Source organism: Prionailurus bengalensis, chromosome E1, assembly GCF_016509475.1.
Source record: "Prionailurus bengalensis isolate Pbe53 chromosome E1, Fcat_Pben_1.1_paternal_pri, whole genome shotgun sequence".
NCBI classification, from domain to species: Eukaryota; Metazoa; Chordata; class Mammalia; order Carnivora; family Felidae; genus Prionailurus; species Prionailurus bengalensis.
Genome location: NC_057347.1, coordinates 37,909,964 through 37,936,789, shown reverse-complemented (window position 1 = coordinate 37,936,789; position 26,826 = coordinate 37,909,964). Strand labels below are relative to the sequence as shown.

The following is a 26,826-nucleotide window of genomic DNA, read 5'->3' as shown; positions in this document are numbered from 1 at the left end:
TCTTGCTATTCGTGAGGGGGCGGGGCTTCCTTCCCGCTGGGGCTCCTGGGAGGATTCTAAAACATTCTTGAGGCGACAGGGGCGCCTGGGAGGCGGGAACGCAACTCGGGAGCCGACCGGAGCTGAACCGGCCGTCTACCCGGCGGGAAAACCCTGAGGAGATACTTTCTTTTTTAAACATTAAGAAATTTGAGGATGGTGGGGCAGACCAACTAAATCCCATTTGCCTGTGATTCCTTAGCCGGAAAACTGTCAAAATCTGTGGTAAAAAGAGATTTTTTTCCCCCCAGTACTTACTTGGGATGGTTTCATCTTCTCGTGGACTGAAGGGGGTAAAAAATGCATCGCCATGTGGTTTGACTCTTCTGTCGGCCAGTTTCTCCTTTATGGCCTCCCTGGTTTACCTCTCTGAGGTGTTTGGGGCCAATGCCCGTGCAGATGTGGCGGGTCTCTTCTAGGGTTTGTTAGGTTAAAACAAAACAGAAATCGCGGCGAATTGCTGTGGGACGGTTTTCTCCGAAAGCGGGGGGGGGGGGGGTGTGTGTGTGTGTGTGTGTGTGAAATTCAGCCAAGAAGGCCCTCAAAGCCTCTCGCAGTCCCAAACGAGCGGGCTGGAACAGAGGCATCGAAACATTTTATTACTATTATTTCGGGCAGTGATTCTCATTCTCTTGAGGGATACGGGGGGTGGGGGTGGGGGGGAAACCGGAAGTAGTTTGGATTACACCTTTAGGATTTTCTGGAAAGCCCGCTTCCCCGCCCTCCCCCTGCCCCAGAAGCCTCCAGGTCTGAGTGAGGAGAAACAAGGAATTGTAAGGGGAGACTTCGGTTTTGAAAGAATGGGCCCACTGCGTTTTAATCCTCAGGGGTTTAAATACACACGCTCGGTGGTTGACGCACTGAGTCAACCACTGGGTCTCAGGTGTTAGGCGAGGCCCTGAAGAGCCCGCAGGCCCCACCCAAGTCCCACCTGACACGTTCCTCAGGGGCAGGACAAGCCGTAGGCCAGGTTTATAATTTTAGAAATCGCATACTGTGAGAAGTGAAAAACAACCTCGCGGATTAAATAAATGAAGATTCTTCCATTTGGTGGATTTGCATGCAGCCTTTAAAATATCTATACTTGTAGAAGTATCTGTTGGTATGGAAGGAAATTAGTTTCACTTACAATTGCAATTGAAAAAAAAACCCAGATTACAAAATAGTATGAACGGTGATCCCTGTTTTGTTAGAAACATACATATATATATAATATATATATGTATGTATATATATAATACATATGTGTATATATAATATGTGTATATATATTATATATGTGTGTATGTAATATATGTGTGTATATAATATATGTATATATAATATATGTATATATTATATATGTGTGTGTGTTATATGTGTATATGTATTATATGTGTATATATTGTATATGTGTATATATAACACACACATAATGTATATAATGTATGTGTTATATGTTATACATATGTTATTAAATATATAATTCTGGGATGATATGAACAAAAGTGTTTAACAGTGAATTTAATGGTCTTTTTGTTTTGCTGCATTTTGTAAACTTTTGACAATACAGTATGTTACTTCTGTAATTTTAACGAGTATTTTGAAATCTCTTCTAATTTAAATGCTCGTGGAATGCTAACGCAAGGTGCTATGGTATGTTTTTAAAGGAGGGCCTCAGTATGCTTTTCACTAAGAACTACACTTATTGGCCATGTTTTCAAATGTAACTGATTGTAAGTTGCTATAAGTAACCTCTTAGAGGAACACATAACAATGTGATTTTAGCAATTTTGTGACAAAAGGAGGAAATGCATTTTGGTCAGATGTGTTTGTAACTCTGATGAAATGTCTCAGTCGTTACTTCGGAGACAGAGAGCCTTAGATTGGAGTTGTAGTTATGCATCTGTACATCTACCTGTGTGTGTATATACAAAAGACTGTGTTTTCTGAATGGGAGCAGTAGTGACACAAAGTCACTGCATGTTATGAATAATTTTTTTAAATAATTTTCTTGGTGTAAGTAAATTATAGAAGAAATGCTCATTTTTGAAATCAAGTTGTATAGGCCCTTCCTAAACCTTATAAGTAACTAATATTAACCAAAAGTGGAATTAAGAGGAAAATCATTGCTCATTTATTTTTTCTAGTCTTATTAATTTTACAAGACTTTAATTTTACCGCTTATTTGTGTTATCCAGTACCTAATTGGTAATAGTAATGCAATCTTCTTAATCTGTTAGAGCTGGTAACTTTTAAAAGCTCTAAACTTAGAATTTATTTTTTTTTAAGTTTATTTATTTTCAGAGAGAGAGAGCAAGTGGGGGGAGAGGTAGGGAGGGGGGGAGAGAGACAGAATCCCAAGCAGGCCCCACACTGTTAGCGTAGAGCCCAATGCAGGGCTTGAACTCACGAAGTGAGAGATTATAACCTGAGCTGAAACCAAGACTTCGTTGGACGTTTAACCAACTAAGCCACCCAGGTGCCCCTAAAATTTCTATTTCTTCTCTCTTTATTTGTACTATTGCCAACAAAAGAAAATGTTAGTACTCAGTTTTAAAGACATAGAAAGACTTTACTACAAAATTTTAAAGCTACATTGATATTTTGATTTCTTTTTAGAATGTAAAGATTGTGAAAACAACATACTAACGGACAGATATTGAATGTTTTGAATTTGTTATATTGGTTTTTTGTGTCAGATCTTTTACTTTTTCAAATTTTTGCATATTTCTTTTCTTAGACTATATCTTACCCAAATACGTGTTTCTTATTCTACTAAAATTCTTTACCTAGAATATTTGGCTAAGAGGGAAAAGATTTTTAAACATTTCATATCATGTGAAATGAATAAATAGACTCTACGGGGGGGAACTCCATAAATTGGATATTATATTAAAACGTTTGCAGATAGAGGGGTGCCTGGCTGACTCACTTGGTAGAGCATGTAACTCTTGATCTCGTGGTCATGAGTTCAAGCCCCACAATGGGAGTAGAGATCACTTAAGGAAAAAAAAAAAGATTTGTAAATAGACAGCTATTGCCCATCAAAGTGTCAAATTCATTTTAAAAGAACAGCTCTTCATTGCTATAATCTCCTTTCTTCTTTGTCTCTTATATTTTATTTTTCTAACCAGGATCAATTCATGAGATAAGAAAGAGGATGGCATCTAGAATAAATACCAGTTTCACTTTGATTCCCAACCAGAAATATAGACGTAGTAATCGTCGATCCAACAGCTATTTTTCTGATACCCTTGGCTCAGAATCTCAGCCCTTATCAACGCTTGGAAATTTTAAAGCCTTGCCATTGGAAATATTCCAGATAATCTTAAGATATTTGTCAGGTGAGGTCTGGGGACTATGAGTAGGTTATATAGACACTTGAATATTTTTTGCCAAGAACTAGTTTATCATCTTAGGCCCTGCTAGAATATTAATGGTATTTACATTATGTTTATTTTCTAAATTTTCATCATTGTTAGGCAAGGGGTACAATGAAGAAAGTACGACACTCAAACTCTTTAAAGCATGCCTCTAATTATAATAACATGGTAACTTGACGGTTACATCCCTAAATATTTCCAATTCATTGAGCGGTAGATTTTAAACAATTTAAAGATTATAAGTTAAGATTGTATAATAGTGCTATCCTTATAATTAAGCCATTTATGTATATGTATATATATTTCTTTTGGTAGTGAAGGATATCAGCATGCTAAGCATGGTGTCCAAAACAGTCAGCCAGCACATTATTAATTATATCTCAACCTCATCAGGAAGCAAAAGACTTTTGCTACAGGATTTTCATAACCTTGAGCTGCCTGGCAAGAGACAAGACTCTGCCATACTGGAACATTACAGATCTCTAGGTAATTTATGTAATGAGAATTGTAACAAGTAAAGAACTACACTTAATTAAGGGGATTTTATTAAACAATTCTGTAAGGCCTGTGGGAAATGGGGTATTTCTTAAGATGTGCCTATTGCTATGATGCTTTTACCCTTCAGTGTGAGGACTTTCCCATAATAGTCTCTTATACTTATCTTTGAAGATGAGAGAATGCACTTTAATGTAAAGTATCAGTCCTTGTGATTTCATGTCCATACAATGTCACCTTTGCTTATTGTCTAGGTGGCTTATCAGTTTAGGAAACTGATGTATTTTCTATGCTTTACTTCCTGTGTATCTAATGAGTTTTATCTCGAAATCTCTTTTCTCTTTTAACCATAATCTATAGTCCTTAAAACAGAAATGTTGTGGAAGATCACTTATTCTCTTATCAGAAACAATGTGTTTTTTAAGATACTCTACACATTTACTAATAAATCTTTATGCTATAATTAATTAACCTTATCAAAGGAAATTACAATTTCTTCCCTTGATTTGTAGTTGTTTATGTCTTTCATCCCATTCATTGATTTTATTCTCCCTCAGAGTGCTGAAATAAAATTCTAATTTTGACTTGACTAGTGACACCAGTTTAATTATGAAACTACCTTGTAATTAACCAAAGTATGGCAATAAAACCAAAAATTAATGAGATACCTGGGTGGCTCAGTTGGTTAAGTATCCAACTTTGGCTCGGGTCATGATCTCATAGTTTGTGAGTTCGAGCCCCATGTCAGGCTCTGTGCTGACAGCTCAGAGCCTGGAGCCTGCTCTGGATTCTGTGTCTCCCTCTCTCTCTGTTCCTCCCCCATTCACACTCTGTCTCTCTTTCTTTTTCTAAAAAATAAACATTAAAAAAATAAAAAAAATTAAGATGTTTTCAGGTTTTAAATTAAGGTATAATAATAGTTCAGTGATTATTATCTTTTAGTAGCCCAAGGATACCTAGCTTTAAGATTATATACCTGTGTAAATACATAAAAGTGTATTTGATAAGTGTATTTAATAAGATTAAATGAAAGGTATGTAATCTGATTGCAGTGTTACTGGTTTCAGTATTTATGATTAGACTTAGTAAAGCCTGTAACAGAATATAGCAATGGCTTTTTGCTACTTGTCATTGTAAATATCCTTTTCCAAACATCCTTAGTTACAGAACAAGTGGTGTGGTGAAAGAGCTTATTTTTTTGGTTTTGATCTGAAAGAATTTTCTTCTCCATGACCAAGACTTAGTCACTCAAATAAGCAAAACAGCCTTAAGACAATTATATGGATAATTCAGTGGAAAAATACAAATATGTATTGATCTTAATAGCCAGCTTTTAAAAACAGTTTTATTCACGTAATGATTTCAACCTTCCATTTAATTTTGGTGCAGACACCTGGCTTATGACTTACTCTTTAGGTAAATTTGATGTACCTACCATTTTCTCATGTTGCCATTCCTATCTGATCTGTTCTTGTTTTCAGACATCAAAATAACATTTTCAGAATTCTGTGCTCTGAAAATTATAAATTTTAATTTGCTTCTTCATACAAAACAGAGCAGATGGCCAGTGTGAAAAGAACATTACATCTGATTCTATTTTAGTGGGAAGAAATTTTAAAAGTTGGCCTCTAAAGGGTATAGCAGAGCACCTGTGTTAAAAAAAAATAAATAAGCCAGCCAGTACTGGTTTTTATGGTAAATTGCAATCCTTAAAAATAGGAGTTTTACATTAGAAAAAGCAACCAACATACAATTATAGCTTACAATTCCCCAGCTATGCTATGCCATGGAACTGGATGCCAAAACATGAAAGGAAAAAGAACTCAGCTTAAAAACCAAGCACTGAAAATGTCTTTTTATGTACAAAAATAAGAAGGGTTTATATTTCAAACTCAATTCTGGTCATGTGTTATCCAAACATAGCAACTTCTAAAAATAAATTGGATTCCCATAGATTCTACAGAATTATATAAAGCAGTTATTATATGTGTTAAAAAGTAAATGCAGAGAAGATAAAAATGGAGAAATTCATGATATTCAGATATATATTTTCCTACCATGTATCTTATTTTTAGTGTAAGGACAACATTGCCCTTATAGGAATGTTAACAGTGTATTGCCATTTTAGGAAAACAGAACACATAAAGTTACAGGAAACAAATCATACACTGTCACTGTAGTTCAAGTTACATATCTCACTGGGAAATTGAAGAGTTTTTTTTTCTTTTTTAAAATATCTGAATACAAAATTCTATACATTCTTAACATGTAAGCCCCATAAAAGGATATCTTTGAAGGAAGAAATGGATATTTCATCCAAACTGGATACTTTCTGTGAGTGAAAATAACTTCTAACCTCTGAAATTTTAAGTACTTAATGCTTTAAAATTTTTTTTATCTGGAGAAAGGAATACAAAATCCCTTTTTTCATTCTTTCCATGTTTTACGTTAACGACTCTTAAAACATTTTCCTTCGTGAACGTGATGTTAATTTCAAGAACTATTGGAATCTGTTTTCTTGAGAATAAAGATAATATAAAGTTCCACTAGTGTATCTTTGTGTCTGTTGTTGTATCTTTTTAAGTCTAAATAGTTTCCGTATCTGTCTTATAATATCAATTTCATAATGTTTTGTAAGATTTTATGCCACTTAGTGGACATCAGAGTTACTTGGTAAATACCATATACTCTTACTCCCAAACTTCCTCTTCAGAACCATGTCAGCTCACAGTCTTCTGTGATATACCATACTTGACTTTCAGGAAATGTTATGCTGTGCTTTATAGGTACTCTTAAATTAATTGCATTGTTTTTTGTTTTTTGGTTTTTTTTCATGTGTCTCTTTACTTTCTCAGGTCTGCTATTTAAAAGATGTACATTGCTGCTACCCACAAAGGAAAGACTAAAGTACATTCACAGGATACTGGCAGAAGTAAGATCACACTTCTTAATTAGTTCATAATCTTGGTTTCCAGTAAAGATATTTTAATGAATGTCTTACACTCATTTTAGATCCATCTTGAATTAGTAGAATTTCATAAGTTAGTACTAAAAACTGATTGATGATGATCTAATACCAAGTATCCAGAGATTATAAACCACCAAAATGCAGTAGTCTTTTACTTATCATATAACAGTGTTTTAAATGTTTGTTTGTTTGTTTGTTTGTTTGTTTGTTTGTTTTGAGAGGGAGAGAGAGAGAATGAGCAGGGGAGAGAGGCAGAGGGAGAGAGAGGTCCCAAGCAGGCTCTGCACTGTCAGCACAAAGCCTGATGTGGGGCTCAGTCCCACGAACCATGAGATCATGACCTGAGCCAAAATCAAGACTCAGATGCTTAATCCACTGAGCTACCCAGGCACCCCATAAAATAATATTTTTATGTAACTAAGAACATCATTCAAGTTTGTTAAGCTTATCAGAGTATAAAAGTATTTTTACCCTACATGAGAATTCTGAGGATGTTTTAAAATGGTGATTTACGTATTTTATTAAAATGAAATCATTTCTTACTGTTTAAATTTTCAAAAAATAGGAAAGTGTTTTTAATATTAAAATAATAAAACTTTTGTGATAATTTATGACTTGGAAATATGTATCAATGTGTTTAGGCATAATCTCTGTATAAGCTTTTGAATTTCACTATACAAACTCAAATATACATCCAATGGTGTGGTTCAGTTCTACACTCAATAGTATGCAAACTGTTTCTGATGCATCAGCTTTTTTCATGTCGGCATTTGCATGAAGTTCAGATCTATATTATTGCAGCAGCTTCTCAGATGATCTTTCTGCCATCTATTTCTTCACTTCCCAGGACATTCTGTATGTTGAATCAAGATATTCTTCCTATGGGGCGCCTGGGTGGCGCAGTCGGTTAGGCGTCCGACTTCAGCTCAGGTCATGATCTCGCGGTCCATGAGTTCGAGCCCCGCGTCAGGCTCTGGGCTGATGGCTCAGAGCCTGGAGCCTGTTTCCGATTCTGTGTCTCCCTCTCTCTCTGCCCCACCCCCGTTCATGCTCTGTCTCTCTCTGTCCCAAAAATAAATAAACGTTAAAAGAAAAATCATATAAAAAAAAAAAAAGATATTCTTCCTAAAGCATCCCTTTCATCAAGTTAATTTTCTTGCTTAAAAATCTTTCGGTGGTTACTCAATTTCAGCAAGATAGTCCAAAGTCCATATTTAGGGTTCTCCCTGACGATGCAACCTTACTTCTACTACATTGAGCCCAATTAAGCATGTCATATCTTTCTTTCCATATAAACCTTTTTATCCTACCTCTATAAAATTTTGTCATTATCATTTCCCTCACCTATCTTTTCCATTCATTATATTTGCGTCTTACTCTAAGACAGTGCTTTTTTCACATCCTTCAGAAGCTGTTTTGATCAAATTTATCTTGTTTCTGCTTTCACAATATCTGATACAGTGTATATTTGGTCATTTTAACATTTATATGTATTCTAACCTGAATTATCAAAATAATTTCATGTGCATGTATTTTATTGTAAATAAATTATGAACTTGAAGATGGACTCTGTTTATACTTCTTTTGAGATCCCACCTATATAACACAATGCTAATTAGTTATTTAGTGTTTTAATTATTTTCAATACTGAAAAATTCCTGCATATTTCCATTAAATTTGAATGTCCAATCATTGTACAGTTCCATTGAAAAAGAGGAATTAATAGTTGTTTCTTTACAGGTTTCCTGTTTTAAATTCAATGGCTGTGCAGCCCCTATCCAATGTTTAGGATTACCATGTTATGGCATGTTTTTGCAGGTACATTTTTAAAATTTATTTTTTATAGGTACATTTCATGAAAGAAGAAGAAAAGGAATGCTTTTTGAAATGTTAACAAGTAGAGCATGTAATCTAGTTTTCTGTAGGTTAATGAAAATAATCTAGAAGAGAACAAAATATACAGATCTGAGGATGTGTTAATCTAATAGTGTGTTTGCCACCTCAAATTTTTTTCTTGAATTTCTCAATGGTAAGAACATTTAATATTTATTTGCTCCATACCAATATCCTTGACATTTCCAGCCAACTGTAAAGACTAGTAATCTTGTGGGGTGGAGTGTGCGTGCATGTGTGTGTGTGTGTGTGTGTGTGTGTGTGTGTGTAATGAAGTTTTAGTCTTGAGCTAGTTATTTAAAATGTGATTTTAGGGGTGCCTGGGTGGCTCAGTCGGTTAAGTGTCAGACTTCGGTTCAGATGATTTCGCAGTTCGTGGATTTGAGCCCTGCATCAGCTCTGTGCTGACAGCTCAGAGCCTGGAGCCTGCTTCGAATTCTGTGTTTCCTTCTCTCTCTGCCCCTCCCCCACTTGCACTCTGTCTCTCTCTCTTTCTCAAAAATAAATAAACATTTTTTTAAAATGTGATTTTAGAAGTGAAAAAAATTGTAACTTTGGGAGATGATAGATGTGTTAATTATTGTAATTATTTTGCAATATATACATATATAAAATCACTACACGGTACACCTTTGACCTACACAATGTTAATGTCAATTATATCTCAATTAAGTTGATTAAAAAAAAAGAAATAAAACTACATGATTTTAAAAGTTTTTGACAGGGGCGCCTGGGTGGCTCAGTCGGTTAAGCGGCCGACTTCGGCTCAGGTCATGATCTCGCGGTCTGTGAGTTTGAGCCCCGCGTCGGGCTCTGTGCTGACAGCTCAGAGCCTGGAGCCTGTTTCAGATTCTGTGTCTCCCTCTCTCTGACCCTCCCCTGTTCATGCTCTGTCTCTTCCTGTCTCAAAAATAAATAAAACGTTAAAAAAATAAAAATAAAAAAATAAAAGTTTTTGACTAATCTTTTATTATAAACAAAGAAGATAACAATACTATTATTTAATGTTATTCAATATTAATGATATATTATTAATCTATTACATCGTTCTAAGCAGTTTAAATGTACAGTATACCCTTGAACAACACAGGTTTGAACTGTCCAGGTCTACTTATAGACAGATGTTTTTCAATAAGTCAGTATAGTACTATAAATGTATTACCTCTTTCTTATTTTATTTTTCTTTTTGAGAGAGAGAGAGAGAGATCGGAGGAGGGGCAGAGAGAGAGGGAAACAGAGGATCCGAAGCAGGCCTTGCACTGTCAGCAGAGAGCATGTGTGGGGCTCAAACTCATGAACCCTGAGATCGTGACCTGAGCCAAAGTTGGATGCTTAACCGACTGAGCCACCCAGGCGCCCCTTTATGATTTTCTGAATAACGTTTTTTTTTTCTCACTTTATTGTAAAAATACAGTATACAATACATATAACATACAAAATATATGTCAATTGACTATGTTATTGGTAAGGCTTGTGGTCAACAGTAGACTATTAGTAGTTAAGTTTTGGGAGAGCCAAAATCTGTATGTGGATTTTCGACTGTGAGGGGTGTCAGTGCCCCAACCCCTGCCTTGTTCAAGGATCAGCTGTAATAACTTATTTAAAACTTAAACAACCTTACAATGTTTATAACAATCTTGCTCTATATCCCAGCCTCCCAGCCACCATCTGCCTGCCCAGATTCCAGGGGCCTAGTTCCTCTTACTATCCCTCTTTTAAGATAGACTTTTGCTTTGGGAGAGGGGGTAGGGACAGGTAATATAAACACATATATGCATATAAAATTCAAAAGGTACAAAATTGTATAAAGTGAAAAGTAAATCTCCCAACAAGGCCTGTCCCTTATCTACCAAGTTCCCTTCAACAGAAGTAACTGTTGTTAGCAGTTTCTTCTATGTCCTTCCAGAGAAAATGAGATTAATTTTTAAACTACTAAAATCCAGTTCAACTATTTTAAGAAAAATTTGTATGATTAGTCAACCTTTTGAGAATCTAACTATAGTGGTATACCATTTGAATTTCCTTTTCATATATGTATAACTTTACATTATGGTTTGTTCAATGATAATTATTGAACTCTGTCCTAATAAAAATGTTTGCTTGTTCACATCAAAATGTCATTAATAAATAGTCATAACTGTCATATTAAAATGAAATCATTATCACTTGTATGTAATATCATAAATGATAGCTAGAGGAGATTAAAGGGATTCTGTTGAAGTCTAAAACTAAACTACAGTATGTTGTGAGTCAGATAGCTAATGCTATGTTCTAGGGTTTGGCTTTGTTATTTTACTCATACTGTCAGAATTCAGGATTCAGTACCATTTGAAAGTTCTCTGAAAGGATACTCCCTTTACAACCAAAAAGAAACTGGATTTTGGAGCATTTCTAGGATTTGTTTATATAAATTTTCTTATTAAATATTCCATAGTGCATAAAAATTGCACATCACCTCAATCATATGATACAGCTATTATGTTCATAAGGCAGTAGTGACTTACATTTTGATTTGATGGTCTGAACATCTGCAATATTTCCTTTATTTTATTATTCTTAGACCTTAACAGCAGGTTGGGATGAACTCGAGTGCCATCGTGTGTATAACTTCTTATGTGAGCTGACTGATCTCTCCCGTAAGATGCAGACCGTTGTCTGCAGCAAACCAGGTAAAAAAACTACAATTAATTAGTATTATTACAGATATTAAAATAGGGGGAAAAAAGGAGGGCACCTTGCCTGAGAGGCTCAGTCAACCTAGCGTCCAACATCGGCTCAGGTCATGATCTCGTGGATCATGAATTCAATCTCATGGATCATGTGCTGACAGCTCAGAGCCTGGAGCCAGCTTCAGATTCTGTGTCTCCCTGCCCCTCCATGCCCCTCCACCGACCTCCCCCCACCCACTCATGCCCTGTCTCTCAAAAATGAAGAAACATTAAAAAAAATTTTTTAATAGGAAAAAAAAAAGAGCAGAGTTCAAAAATGTATTTAAAAGTAAATCATGACAGGGGCACCTGGTTGGCTCAGTCGGTTAAGCCTCCAACTCTTGACTTCAGCTCAGGTCATGCTCCCAGGGTTCATGAGTTTGAGCCCTGTATCAAGCTCTGCACTGACAGAGCAAAGCTTGTTTGGGATATTGTCTCCCTCTCTGCCCCTCCCTACTTGCTCGCTATCTCTCTCTCAAAATAAATAAAAATAAACTTAAAAAAGTAAATCATGACATCCATATGTAGTAAAAGGACAAAGAAATGTAAGGGAATGATAAACACTGAATTAAACTGTGAAGCAAATATGGCATGTGATTAGAGAAAGAAGTACTCAGGGCTTAATTGTATTCATATTTTATTCCTTAAGTCTGGATGGAGGATACAAAGGTGTTCGTTATAGCATTATTTAAACCTTTGTGTATATATATGAAATATTTCATATTTTTAAAATTATGGAATCCTACAATCTAGCAATATCACTGGGAGACACTCCCACAGTGTGCATAAGGAGACATGTATAAGAATGAACATTCTTATACAGTATGGAACCATGAAAAACTGCAAACAATCTAAATGTCCATTGTCAGGTGAATGGATAAATAAATTAAGTATTCATACAATGAAATCCATTAGTAGTTAAAATGTATTCATGAGTAGTTAAAATGTATGGATAAATCTTAAAATATAATTTGAGAAAAAGGTAACCAAAGGATATTTTCAATATAATACTATTTATATACAAATTAAAAACATGTAAAATAATTCTATATATTCTTTATGGTAACATACATGTATTAAAAAGTGTAAGAACAGGAGTGCCTGGTGGCTCAGTCAGTTAGGCCTCTGACTTTGGCTCAGGTCTTGATCTCACAGTTTGTGGGTTCAAGCCCCGTGTCAGGCTCTGTGCTAACAGCTCAGAGCCTGGAGCCTGCTTCGGATTCTGTGTCTCCCTCTTTCTCTGCCTCTCCCCTGCTTTCATTCTGTCTCTCTCTCAAAAATAAATAAACGTTTAAAAAATGTAAAAAAAGAAAAGTATAAGAACATAGTTGGGAGATGTGATAATTAAGTTTGAGTGCCCTTGTGGCTAGGCCACAGTACCCAGATATTTGGTCAAACATTATTCTAGACATTTCTCTGAAATTATTTCTTAGATGAAATTAACATTTAAGCAGTAGACTTTGAATAAACAGATTACCCTCATCAATCACTTGAAGGCCTTAGTAGAAAAAGACTGACCTTCCCAAGCAAGATAAAATTCTGCCAGCAGACTGCCTTTGGACTTGAACTGTAACTATTCTCTGTTCTCTAGTCTGCCAGCATATCCTGCAGATTTTGGATTGCCAAACCTCAACAATCTCATGAGCCAGTTTCTCAGAATAAATTCTTCTCTGTGTATACATACACACCCTGTTTGTTTTATTTTTCCAGAGAATGTTGACTAGGTACAAGAGGGTCAAAACCCAAATTCAAGATGGTGATCACCTCTGAGGATGAAGGGCAAGGGGATTGGGAGTGATATACAAGGAGCTGTAAATGTACCTATAATGTTTTATTTATTTTAAAAATCTGAAGCAAATATAGCAAAAATTAAAGCTTTGACAAAGCTACGTGATTGGTACACAGTATTTTTGTAGTATCTCTGCTTTTTCTGACAGTTTGAGATGTTTCATTATGATACAAATTATGGATCAAAAAGGCAGATTAGAAGCCCAATGAAACAATAACAAAATTAATTTATCATGTCCCTTCCTTGATCAAAAACTTTCACTGGCTCCCTAATGTCTTCAAAATAAAGTCCAAACTTTTTATACTGGCCTTTACATTCTAATCCCACCGAGCTTTTGCAGACTTATTCCCCACTATTCTCTGTGTTTGTTTGACATAGAGTAGGCTTCTCACTCTACTCACTGTGTCTCACACATCTCTTAAACATTTCCACTTCATATCTTTTATTCATTCTCTATTTTTTTTTCTGAAATACCATCTCTCCTCATTTTTTAAAATGTTTTTATTTATTTTTGAGACAGAGAGACAGAGCATGAGCAGAGGAGGGGCAGAGAGAGAGGGAGACACAGGATCTGAAGCAGACTCCAGGCTCTGAGCTGTCAGCACAGAGTCCAACGTGGGGCTCAAACCCATGGACTGTGAGATCATGACCTGAGCTGAAGTCAGACGCTCAGCCAACTGAGCCACCCAGGCGCCCCTCTCCTCATTTGTTAAGACCCAACTTACCTGACTTTCCTCTTTAAAGCCTTTCTTGATCCCCAGGCCTTCAGTGATCTCTGACACCTACACATCTACGTTACGTTAAGCCTAATGCGGCTTAACACATTAGGAAGTACATACTTCATACGGCCTTAGATCGTTGGTAGACTTTCCATTTATACTTGTCTTATCTATAAGTAAATAGATCATAAATTGTATAAAAATGTAAAATGGTGCCACCACTATGGAAGACAAGCTTGACCATTCCTCAAAAAGCTAAACATAGATTTATCATATGACCAAGCAATTCCACTCCTAGGTATTGAAAGCTGGAACTTGGAAAGATACATGTATGCCAATGTTCACCACAGCATTATTCACAATATCCAAAAAGTGGGAACAACCCAAGTGTTGAACAGATGAATAGATAAACAAAATGTGGTATATTCATACAACGGAATATTTTTCAGCCATAAGAGGGAATGAAGTCTTGATCCATGCTAAAATGGATGAACTTAGAAAGCATGCTAAGTGAAATAAGTCAGACACAAAAGGACAGATGTTGTGATTCCACTTAAATGAGGTACCTTAAACAGGCAAATTCATAAAAACAAAGCAGATTAGAGGTTATTAGGAACTGGGGGCAGAGGGAAATTGGAGTTATTGCTTAAATGGTTATAGAGTTTGTTTGAGGTGATAAAGAGTTCTGGAAATAAACAGTTATGATGGTGGAACAATATTGTGAATGTAATTGAGGCCATTGTATTATACAAGCTTTAAAAATGGTTAAGATGGCAAACACTATGTTATATATATTTATATACATATAAATAAATATATATATTTACCACAATTTTTAAAAATTAATAATATAATAGATTTTTAAAGTTTATTTAAGTAATCTCTACATTCAACATAGGTTACAAACCCATGACCCCAAGATCAAGAGTCTCATGCTCTTCCGACTAGCCAGGCACCCCAATAATATGATAGATTATAAACTATTGAATTATATACTTTAAATGGGTGAATTATATGGTATGTAAATTATATATATTTCAATAAGTCTGTTTAAAAAGCAAACACAAGATTCCACTTCATACCCACCAGAATGGCTAGAATCAAAAAGTCAAATAATAACAAATGTTGGCGAGAATGTGGAAAAATTGGAACCCTCATACATTGCTGTTTGGGATGTAAGACGGTACAGCCATTTTGGAAAGCAGTCTGGCAGTTCCTCAAATGATTAAACATAGCGTTACTAGATGACCCAGAAATTCCACTCCTAGGTATTTCCCAAGAGAAATGAAAACATATGTCCACACAGAAACTGGTACACAAATGTTATAATAGCCGAAAGGTAGAAACAACCCAAATGTCCATCAATGGGTGAATGGATAAACAAAATGAGGTATATCTCTGCAATGGAATATTATTTGACAAAAAAAAAAAAATGAAGGAAGTACTGATAGATGTCATAACATGGATGAACCTTAAAAACATGCCAGGTGTTGTAGTTATGAACATTTAAAGTTACTTGCTTTATATATTGCTATAATAAAAATGTGATTAAAAAAAAAAACATGCTAAGTGAAAGAAGCTAGTTACAAAGACCACATACTGTATGATTTCATTCATATGAAAGTCCAGAAAGAGGAAGGCTTTAGAGACAGAGGGTTGATTATTGTTGCTTAAGGCTAGGGGTGGTAAATAATGGGGGGGGGGGGTTGATAGCTAAAAGAACAGGATTTCTTTTTGAGGTGATGAAAGATTCTAAAATTGTCTTGGTGCTGGCTGTACATATCTGTGAATATACTAAAACCCACTCAATTGTATGGTGTGTAAAGTATATCTCAATAAAATCGTTTAAAAAATAGTCCCTTGGGGCACCTGGGTGGCTCATTCAGTTAGGCATCCGACTTCAGCTCAGGTCACAATCTCACGGTTTGTGAGTTTGAGCCCGGCGTCAGGCTCTGTGCTGACAGCTCAGAGCCTGGAGCCTGCTTCGGATTCTGTGTCTCCCTCTCTCTCTGCCCCTCCCCTGCTCATGCTCTGTCTCTCTCTGTCTCAAAAATAAATAAAAACATTAAAAATTTTTTTTAATAAATAAATAAATAATAGTCCCTTGATAATCTAAAATTTTTACAGAGGAAAATGAAATAGCACTTTCAATACAAAGCATGTTACAAATGTCTATCACTGACCTATCCAATATGCACATCAGCCTTTCTAGGAAGAATGGTTTACAATTCTTTTGTCTTCATAGGAAGTGCTCGAAAACTAGAGTTAAGGATCAGACTATTCTGTAGGAGCGTCCTGCTTGATCACTGGATACATCAAAGTGATTCTGCTTTTTGGTTGACGCGTATATTAAAACCATGGCCAATGGTGAATCAGGCAAGATTATTGTATATCATCTTTGGACCAATATCTCCTCAAGATGGTGAGCATCCATTTTTCAGGAATGTATGTTACAAAACTGGTTAATTACTTTTACTTTAGGAAGCATATCTTTTTGTACCTGCTCAGTTTCATCATTCCTATTGGCTATACTGTGTTTCATGATTTCATAGATGTACACTACATTGGTTTATGCATAACTTAAGACTGCAGGCCATTACCATATATATTCCAATCATCTTTGGTATACCTAAAAATCACTACATTTTATTCCTAAACATTACCTTAACTCAAGATTATGTTTGCTGCTGGAGGGGACTTATAATGCCTGTAAAGCACAGTAGTCGAAATTGATGTTTTGGGTGCATAATATGATTATTTGAAATTTTGCCTTTCTAGTTAAGTTTTGCTTAGGTTAACGTTAATATTAGCATGCAGTTCTTTGTTTCACATTGTCTCTGTAAGGAAGTAACTAGTTTAAAGTACACTGAATAGGAACAGGAAGCCAATCTGGGATAAAATTTTGTTCTGTGTAATTCACAAAGCAAATTGGTCATAGATAAATAATCAAAAACTGACTGGATTACTGTGTTTTGGTATAAATGTTTGAAAGATACTCAGATACAGCATGCTCTCCTTTCAGAAGGACATCAATAGATTTGACATGATTTTACTAAGATTACATCATTTACTACAATTTCTGTTACAGGAATAGCATTATCTTTGAACTAGAAGCACTATTCTGCTTGGCGAAACTACCTTTACTTCATTTAGCTATTGTTCCTATGCTTCATCACGTCATCCAGAGACATTCAAACTTAGACTGTTATCAAAATTGACTTTCATTATGAAAGTTAAAATGAAAGTAGCATATATAAGCAATGGGATTCCATTATGCAATCCAATTTCCTTTTTAAACAATCCATGAAGTCTTTATCATAAATCCAACTATTCTGTCATAGCCTAGTTTTTGTTTCAATTATCTAGGACAGGTGGTTTGGCAGAAAATGATAGAAGAACCTACAGATGAATCCAGTCTGAAAGGTTTGGCTGATGCCATTAAATTACTATATGACACAGGCACGAAAGAATGGACAGCAGATGATGTTATCAGTCTTATAGATGAACTATCAGGTAAAAATACATATTTACCACATAGAATAATAGAAATGTATTCTCAGAATATGGTTATAAAATTGTAAGGATAATTCTATGGATAATAAATGAATTACCTATTCGAGATCACTAAATGTTCTAAAATATTTAAAGAGTTTGACATTATGTTTGAAGAGAACGCATATCATCAATGTACTTTCCTCCACTTGCCAATACATATATATTTATTACCATTACTGTTTGAAAGTTTCACGAATTTAATTATAGCTCAATCATTCCCATTTTGTAAATTCTCACAAACACCCTCCTAGGCTGTGTAAGAAGAAAGCCCTCTCCTATTGGCAAGGAAAAGGAAAACAATTTTTCCCATTCTTGCAGAATTCTTCGGATTCTAAAGTTTATAAGATTTCTTTCCTTACACAGAATTAGACTATCATGCCTTTTGATCTATATGTAGGAGAAATGCTTTGACCATATTACTAGAACATTTGTAAAAGTCACCATAACTTGGCAATAATCTCTGTCTCTAGTTGAATGCTATACAACTAAAGCATTTTTTCTGAGCTTTTCCCTTGGCACTAGTTGTATTTCCAACAAGGTGATATAATATTGCATGTTCTTAATGGTGTTTACTAGAGCTATTATATAATTTTTCACTAAATAACTGTTCTCCCTCTAATAAAAGTGGTTCCCCGTGAATGGCTTCTAGAGAATAATGCACGTCTCCTAATCCTAAGTGGGAACAACATCTGTTTCACTTTCATGGCTAGTAAAGCTGTGAATGGACGGGCCATTGAATTGGCAAAGCTGATAGTCTTTTTGGCTTTGGTAAGTAAACAAGTTTTTCTCTAGTAAGTTAACATTACAGTTTACTTACTAGGGAGCTGCCCTGAAGGAACTGAAATATGTTCAAAACATTTTGAAAGAATAAGTATTTAAGCATATATTTTTATGATACTTAAAAATATTTTAATATAGTAATATAATATCATATTTGGAAACATTCCTTATATTCACCTCTCCCCACTTCATGTCTATATTGTTATTATACAACTCTGCCAAACTATATTTTTTTTAAAGTCCCATTTTCAAAAAGCGCTTTTTATTTCTTTTTTTTTTTTAATTTTTACTGTTATTTATTTACTTTTGAGAGAGAGAGAGAGAGAGCCTGATCAGGGGAGGGGCAGAGAGAAAGAGAGATACAGAATCCAAAGCAGGCTCCAGGCTCTGAGCTGTCAGCACAGAGCCCGATGCAGGGCTTGAACTCGTGACCGCGAGATCATGACCTGAGCTGAAGTTAGTCGCTCAACCGCCTGAGCCACTCAGGCACCCCTAAAAAAGCACTTTTTATGATTTGCTTCAAAATAATCAGTGGGCAGCAGGGAGAGGATGTAAAAGTAAATGATAGTAGAGAGGAGACAAAATTGGTGATTGTTGAAGCTAGGGAATGTATATTGGGGGTTCATTATACTATTATTTACACTTTGTATAGTTAAAATGTTTTTCAAAATAAAACATCAAAAAATATATTTCATATGCATTCATTTAACACAAATTGAGTGTTTTACTACGGGCCATACACTGTGTAATATTCTAAGACTGTGGAAATTGGGGAGCCTGGATGGCTTAGTCAGTTGGACATCTGGCCCTTGGTTTCAGCTCAGGTCATGATCCTGTGGTTCCTGGGATCAAAACCTGTGTCAGGCTCCACGCTGGGATTTTCTCTCTCTCTTCTCTCTCTGCCCCTCCCCTGCTTGTGTGTGCTCTCTCTGTCTCTGTCTTTATCTCTCTCTCGAAATAAATAAATAAACATTTAAAAAAATACCTATTAAAAACTATGGAGATGAACAGAACAAATCTCTGACAAAAAGCGGCTTAAGGTCTTTTAAGAGGTATCAGTTTATTTATTTATAAATAAATTCAGTGTGATAAGTACAAAAATAATGTACAAATAGAAACAGAGGTAACAGAGAGGAGCCAATATTGGGTGAATATAGAGCACAGACAAGGCTTCCCCAATCCCAGTAGAAATATGTTTTTAAAAATGAATAGAAGTTTGCCAGAAGACTGAAGGGGGGGGCGTTGCAAATTATTCAAGCATGTACCTGCACGTATTACATAAAATCTCATTGATTTAGCTACCATCACAGATGCCACCCCACCAGTGCTTCAAAAGCAGCAAGAATAGTCTTCCAGTTGACTATTATGAAGAGTAATTGAATGTGATCCATTTCCTATGAAATGGAGACCAGGTTCTTTACCAACTCAACTGCTTAAAACATGAATGAGGGGCGCCTGGGTGGCGCAGTCGGTTAAGCGTCCGACTTCAGCCAGGTCACGATCTCGCGGTCCGGGAGTTCGAGCCCCGCATCAGGCTCTGGGCTGATGGCTCAGAGCCTGGAGCCTGTTTCCGATTCTGTGTCTCCCTCTCTCTCTGCCCTTCCCCCGTTCATGCTCTGTCTCTCTCTGTCCCAAAAATAAATAAACGTTGAAAAACAAAAAAAAAAACAAAAAAAAAAAACAAAAAAAAAACAACAAACATGAATGAAACCTCTGTGGCTCTTCTTAAAATGTGAAACTGTGAAGAAAGCTATAAATTAACTGAATTCGCAATGCAAATATTTATTTTAATAATTAAGCAGATTCCCTCAAAAGGAGAAAGAAATGGAACTGCCTGGCTATATTCAAAGGACTGTAAGCAGTTCAGTATTACTATTTCTGGAGTAAAATGTTCAGAGGAAGAGGAGGTAAGGTTAGATAGGAAGGGAGAGGCTAGGTAAGGAAGGGCTTTGTCAACCATCCTGTGGAGGTTGAACACATCCTCTAATAAGGAGCTGCTGAAAAGTTTTAGGAAGGTGAGTGACATGATCAGTTTTAAGTCTTTGGAAGTTTACTTTGGCAGCACTGTAGCAAGTGGAATGAAGAGGAAGTCACTAAGGATGACTTCCCTGCAAAACCTCTGATAAACATCTTAATTCTGATCCCTAATTTTCTCTAAATGGCGTCAGATTTGTCTTCTCTTTGTCTTCATTTGCTAATAGTGGTCATAAGCCATTGCATGCGTGGGGTAAGTCATCTCCCAGAATTGATCGCGAGCTCTTTGACGTCCAGGGCTACGTTGCTTATTAATTTCATAGTGCCTGGAACAGTGCCTATTACACAGTGCACAGTCCACAAATCTTCCCTGTCAGATTTACATTATAACTAAATGTTACACTACTATATGGTTTATTTTCATGTTGTGTGTTATTTGACTATGTGATTTAAGTTGGCCATTTAGAATGTTAGTAAATAAACCTTTGTCCTTTCAGCTACTCTTAACTATTAACATGTAATCTTTACTTTAAATATTTTATCTTTTAAATAATAGAGAGGTAAATACTCCCTACAACTCTTATAGTAGAGAGTTGATAATACCACAGTTCTCTTGCCTATTAAAATTTCCTGTTTGTCACCCTTATTGGATTCCCGGAAAATAGAAGCCCTGTCTTAATGGCTTAACCATTGTGTCTCCAGCTCTTAGCATCTGCTCAGTAAATATTTGCTGATTGAATGAATGAGCATAAGTCTTATTTTTGATATGCTTAATAATTATTTGCAATGTTAGTTCTTACATTAATAAATGATACACTATGATAATCTTGAGCAAAACTTTTATTTACCTCACACTTTTTTCCCACTAAAATTGTACCATTTGAAAGCAAAGGAGAATTAAATGTAAGAGCATGTCTCACTTATAAACTCAATATGATGTTATGTGTAATAAAATCATGTTAAGTCATAAACCGTTATTATTAGTACCATTTTAAAATTCTGCATTTTCCTTTACATGAAGATTTACCATAATTCTTTTTATATCTAAATCAGGTGTGTGAGAAAGAACTATACTGCATGGATTGGGCGGTTAAAATGATGCAAAAAGTCTGTAAAGTCTTTAGCACTCCAGTGGAACGAAATAACTTCCTGCAGAGTGTGGCAAATGCATTTGCTTGTGTTATAATGGAAATGCTGCAGTCAGTTATGTCCGGTGAGTGTACATGTAGATGGTACACAGGTGTGAATAAAATGCATTCTAATCTCCACTTGAAACAGATAATTCTGTGTAGACTTTTACTTCTAAACTAAGAATAGAAGGAGCAGACATTTTTGGTTTGTTTTTCCATGAGATATATTTAGTTCCTGGTTTTGCTGCTTTTTAAATCTGGTATGGATTTTAATGGAAAACATCAAGTTGAAGAGTCTGCTCCAGAAGGAACTCGTTTCAATTTTGCACAGTAAAATGTTAACTTGCCAACTATCATAATCATCATAATAATATCCCCTATTTTTTAGTTTCAACACATATTATTGTATAGTTTAATTAGCTAGTCAATATGATATTCAACCCTATTTTGCAGTTGAGAAAACTAAGTCTTAGCGAAATTACTTGACTTGCCCAAAGTCATATAGTTAGAGGCAGTAAAGCATGAACCAGCACCCTTTTCTTCTACTTCTTAGTCAGTACTCATATATAACTCCCTGATTTCAGTGGTTAGTGTATGACTTAGTAAAGATAACTAACTAGTCTTCTGTTACATATTATTAGGGAAAATTGGAACATCTTGTTCTGAATAAATCATATATTTAAAAATTTAACTGTGATTTTCTTTTCCCTACTGTCCATTCCTGTGTGACATACAGGAGACCGTGATGAAGATGACAGAAGCTTTTTGAATCTGTTCCATCTTGTGCATGCTCAGGCTAACTTCCATAAGGAGGTCTTGTATTTGACCATGAATCCTCTTTCTACCTAACTACTCAGAAAGCCTTGCATTTTAGAGAATACCTCACTGAACTAACAATTAGAAGAGCGCTACTTTTCCACACTCAGAGAACAGCATCCATGGGACTTTTTATCACCTAAGTAACCTAAGAACTCAAAAACTATAGAACTTTAGAGGCAACTACTTACACCATTATTAATATAAAAATTACAGACAACCCCAAGAATGTATTGAGATTTCTCTGGAAAACAAGCTGTGCCTCCAGATTTTGATAAACCTAACACCCAACTAAATAGAGCATTAGCATCCAAGAATCTGGGGCCAACCTGTATGTGTGGATGTTTGAAGCAAGGGAAAATTCTGTTTTCTAGGTAGAGATGACTCAAATTCACTAAATGGCTTGTATCTGTTCACTTTGCTTAGACTGTGTAGACATAACCTAAAATGTTTTGTGAAGATTTGTAATATGATATTTTGGAATGTATAGATATAAATCACATTTTTTACTACCTTTTGGCATATGATTACAAAGAACATATGTTTTGTTCATGTTTTGCATGAGCTAACAGATCAAAAACCAAAGGAAGTGTGTGTATACATACACATGCATATATATGTATGTCTGTATATATATATATATATATATACTTCCTTCTTTAAGACAAAAATCTATAAATAGAGGAAAGTCTATAGTCTTTTTTTTTGAATAATTATTTATTTTTGAGAGAGAGACAGAGCATAAGTGGGGGAGGGGCAGAGAGAGAGGGAGACACAGAATCTGATTCAGGCCTCAGGCTCTGAGCTGTCAGCCCAGAGCCCAACATGGGGCTCCCATGAACCATGAGATCATGGCCTAAGTGGAAGTCAGACGCTCAACCGACTGAGCCACCCAGGCACCCCAATTAAATCATCTTTTATTCCTTCCTAGAGATTAGAGTAAAATGTTGCAAGTAAGGGAGAATATAAAATGAAAGAAAGTACTTATTCTACTGCCAGAACAATCTCCACAAGTAATTTGCACTTCTTCCTAAAGCTTTCCTCCCAAAGAGTGGGACTTGAAGGAAAGTGGAAGCACACATGGGTAGAGCAACCCTGGAGAGAGTGAGGTTTTCATTCAAGTAAATGGTTTCCAAGAGGCTCCAGGACTATTTCACTCTAACTGGCATCTACCACCACTCTTACTATTAAAATAGAAACTAATAGTGTCTCACGGGGCTGAAATCATGCTGGAGCCTTCCCGGACCTCCCATTTTCTTCTCTTTGGGTTTGATCATTTTATTTCTGCTAAAGATACACCCCCTCCCCCTGGAAAGGATGCTGGCTTAGTTTCTCGAAGCTCTTGACGTAACTCACCTCTGCAGCTGATGAAGGAAAGGAACACTAGAAAATATAGAAATTACCCATGTAAGTGGGATGTAAATTGTGAGAAATTCTCAAGTGTTTGGCAAGAGGGACTCAGAGATTTAATAGGATTGAGGAAGAGTGGAATTTTTGGAGAAAGCGTAAATTGTGATAACAAGATTTTACTATAGTTCAGTAGCAAAAGCACTTTCCTTCATTTCTGGAATGTCAGAAATTAACTATCTTTCTCTGATGGATGGTCCAACTATACTTCCGTTGGGGGCCGGAATTTTTTCTCCAGAGTTTAGCATTTGCATATTCATGCAGAAACAAAGTTCTTGCTTTTATCCTGGTTTCAATTTCTTCCTCTCATTTTAAGAATTCACCCAGGGGCACCTGGGTGGCTCACTCATTTGAGTGTCTGACTTCAGATCGGGTCATGATCTCGCATTTTGTGGGTCTGAGCCCCACATCAGGTTCTCTGCTGTCAGTGCTGAGCATGCTTTGGATCCTCTGTCCCCATCACTCTCTGCCTCTCCCTCGCTCTCTCTCTTTCAAAAATAAATAAAAATTAAATTAAAAACAAAATTCACCCACAATTAAATTAGAAAGATTAAAAGTTGGCAGATACCAGAGTACAAAATAATACCTTGATTTTAGCCTTTTCTTCTCCCTCTCTCACTCTTTTTCCTATACACGCTTTGGAAAACCTAATCCATTTATTTATGAAAACACTGGTGATTCCAAGTTGCCAATATACCTATTAGATTATTTGGGGAGAAGAAAGGAAAATGGGGGGAAAGTAAAATTTTAAAATAAACAGTGAATATCTTTAGTATTTTACTAAATAGATGTTAAGTTTCATTCTCTTACAGAAAGAAATTTGGCATTGTGAAGTTTTCTTGAATTCCTTGAATTATCCCAGTCTCCACACCGGTTATTTTCATCACGTTTACCAAAGAAGCATGGTTTAACTTAAAACATTTTTAAAAATTTATTTACGTATGCTCCACACCTAATGTGGGGCTTGAACTCACAACCCTGAGATCAAGAACCGCAGGCTCTACCGACTGAGCAGGTCAGGTGCCCCTTAACTTAAAACATTTTTGGAGCCAATTTTCAATCTCATTACACACTTGAACAGACTTGACTGTTGCTATACAATGTTTTAAAAACATCATTGTATTATCCCGGATAATTGTGAGACTATTATCTCATCCACCCCCAAAATTTGGAACATAAAGAAATCTGATTCATTCTTTAGGTACAGTAGATACATGAAAAGAAAGTGAAAAGAAAAAGCTTACCAATAAAAAGTAAACTGACAAGTTCTTCATTCAGTTATTAATAGATAAGAATAACATTGAAACTAAACTTGCAATTTCCTCAATTCAGCAGCCCAGTTTTTTGCCAAATACATCTGTCATCAGGAATGAAGTGTGATATCAGATGTTAAGGTGGGAGATTAACTTGCAAAAGCACATATTATTATCACTGATATTGATGTTTAAGTGACGATGTAGACATTCATAGTGCTACCGAAAAAGGAGCACTTGCAAAATGAATGGCCTAACCATAACCAGGAGACTGGCCACTGCTAACTTGAGAACAGTTGTAACAACGTGAGCTGCTAACAGGTCAGATCATTTATCCCATATCTTTTTCTAAGTTAGAAGATTGACCTGGTCTTCTAACTCTTTTTTACCTTTTAATAGTGATTCCCTCAGTCTCCTTTGACTTTCATTTGATGCTGAGTTTTACTTCTACTAGAAGGCAAACCCAATGACACATCATTATATTTATCTTTACCATTGTTTCTAAACACACACACAACCCCATACTGACAAACTAAGGACACTTCTTTTCCTGGAAACTCATTTAAAGCTTTTATCTTGTGAGATAAATAGACTGTACCTTAAGAGATCAGGGAACATCTATCTAACCTTAACACTTTTTTTTTTTTTAATAATTGTGTCTCATGCTCTTTGGACCCCTTAATTTCTTTATCATATTCACAAAGCAGGCAGTAAATTACTAAATTTGGGCAGCAGTTCAATCATTCAAGAAGTTCAGGTGGTTGCCTGTCAGGCTGTTCTCCATAGAATGAACAATAGACACCTTATTTCACACTTTTCCCATCTTCTGTTGACTTAGTTCTTGCTTCCAGTTCTTCTGTTATCACAAAGATTTTTATTGCCAGGATAATCATTCACCTCAAATGGAGATCAGAGCAAGCATGAGGTTTACAGGAAACGATGCAACTGGAAGAACCATCTTATGTCAATAAAAAACAAACCTTAACCTCTTTGTGTGTTTGTCGCTCAAGAGTTAGCCTCTTTAAGTGAATAGTATCCAATTATACGATTACAGATTTCTTTGTCATTAAGTATTGTGAAGGGTAAAAACATAAAACTGTTACGCTCTTTGGTTGCTGGACACCTTACTAGAGATGTCACTTCTTTCAATTCCACTAGCAGGTGGCAGTGAAACCTGTAAGAAATCAGGTTATGGACATATGTTTCTTCGTTGATTGAAACGTCGCTAAAGATAGGAAAAATGACCTGAAAAACTATTGGATAGTCTTCTCTAGGTTAAAAAAAAAAAAAGTGCCGAAGTACTAAGGACACATTTGATTTTCATCAAGAAAGCAAATATAACTTCAGAAACTTCCTTAAGTAACCAGAGATGTAAAAAAAGGCTTAGCGTAGCCCTTGAAAGGCTTTCTTATAAATGTGTACAAAGCTGAAAAATATCAGTGTTATTTTTAAAGTATTTATGATAAATGTCTTTGATACCTAAATATTTAATATTTGCTAAATTTTATTTAATTTGTTATTTATTCATATTAATAAAATTAAAATTAAAAACATTCTAACTTGTTCAGAGTTTTGTCATTATGTAAGTCATTGAATGTAATTCCTTTAATTTTTTTTAACATTTATTTATTATTGAGAGACAGAGAGAGACAGAGCATGAGCATGGGAGGGGCAGAGAGAGGGGGAGACACAGAATCCGAAGCAGGCTCCAGGCTCTGAGCTGTCAGCACAGAGCCCGATGCGGGGCTCGAACTCACAAACCACGAGATTATGGCCTGAGTTGAAGTCGGGCGCTTAACTGACTGAGCCACCCAGGCACCCCAAATGTAACTCCTTTAAATTATTTCTTGTGGAGGAACTTATTTTTATTTAAGCTGTTAATTATAGCTCTACCATGATCAAAACAAAACATCTTAATATAATGTTGCAATAAGC

At 35.7% G+C, this 26,826-nt stretch overlaps 1 protein-coding gene across 1 annotated transcript; it reads left to right on the top strand.

Annotated features, from left to right (window-relative positions):
- The first annotated feature begins 2,511 nt into the window (after nt 1–2,511).
- Nucleotides 2,512–22,745, top strand: FBXO47 (F-box protein 47). The gene is made up of 10 exons (XM_043584272.1): nt 2,512–3,365; nt 3,720–3,890; nt 6,755–6,831; nt 8,608–8,685; nt 11,321–11,429; nt 16,222–16,398; nt 17,343–17,489; nt 18,157–18,299; nt 21,339–21,498; nt 22,152–22,745. The coding sequence occupies exons 1-10, from the start codon at nt 3,182–3,184 to the stop codon at nt 22,262–22,264; spliced, it is 1,359 nt and encodes a 452-aa protein (XP_043440207.1). The 5' UTR covers nt 2,512–3,181; the 3' UTR covers nt 22,265–22,745.
- Nucleotides 22,746–26,826: the final 4,081 nt, after the last annotated feature.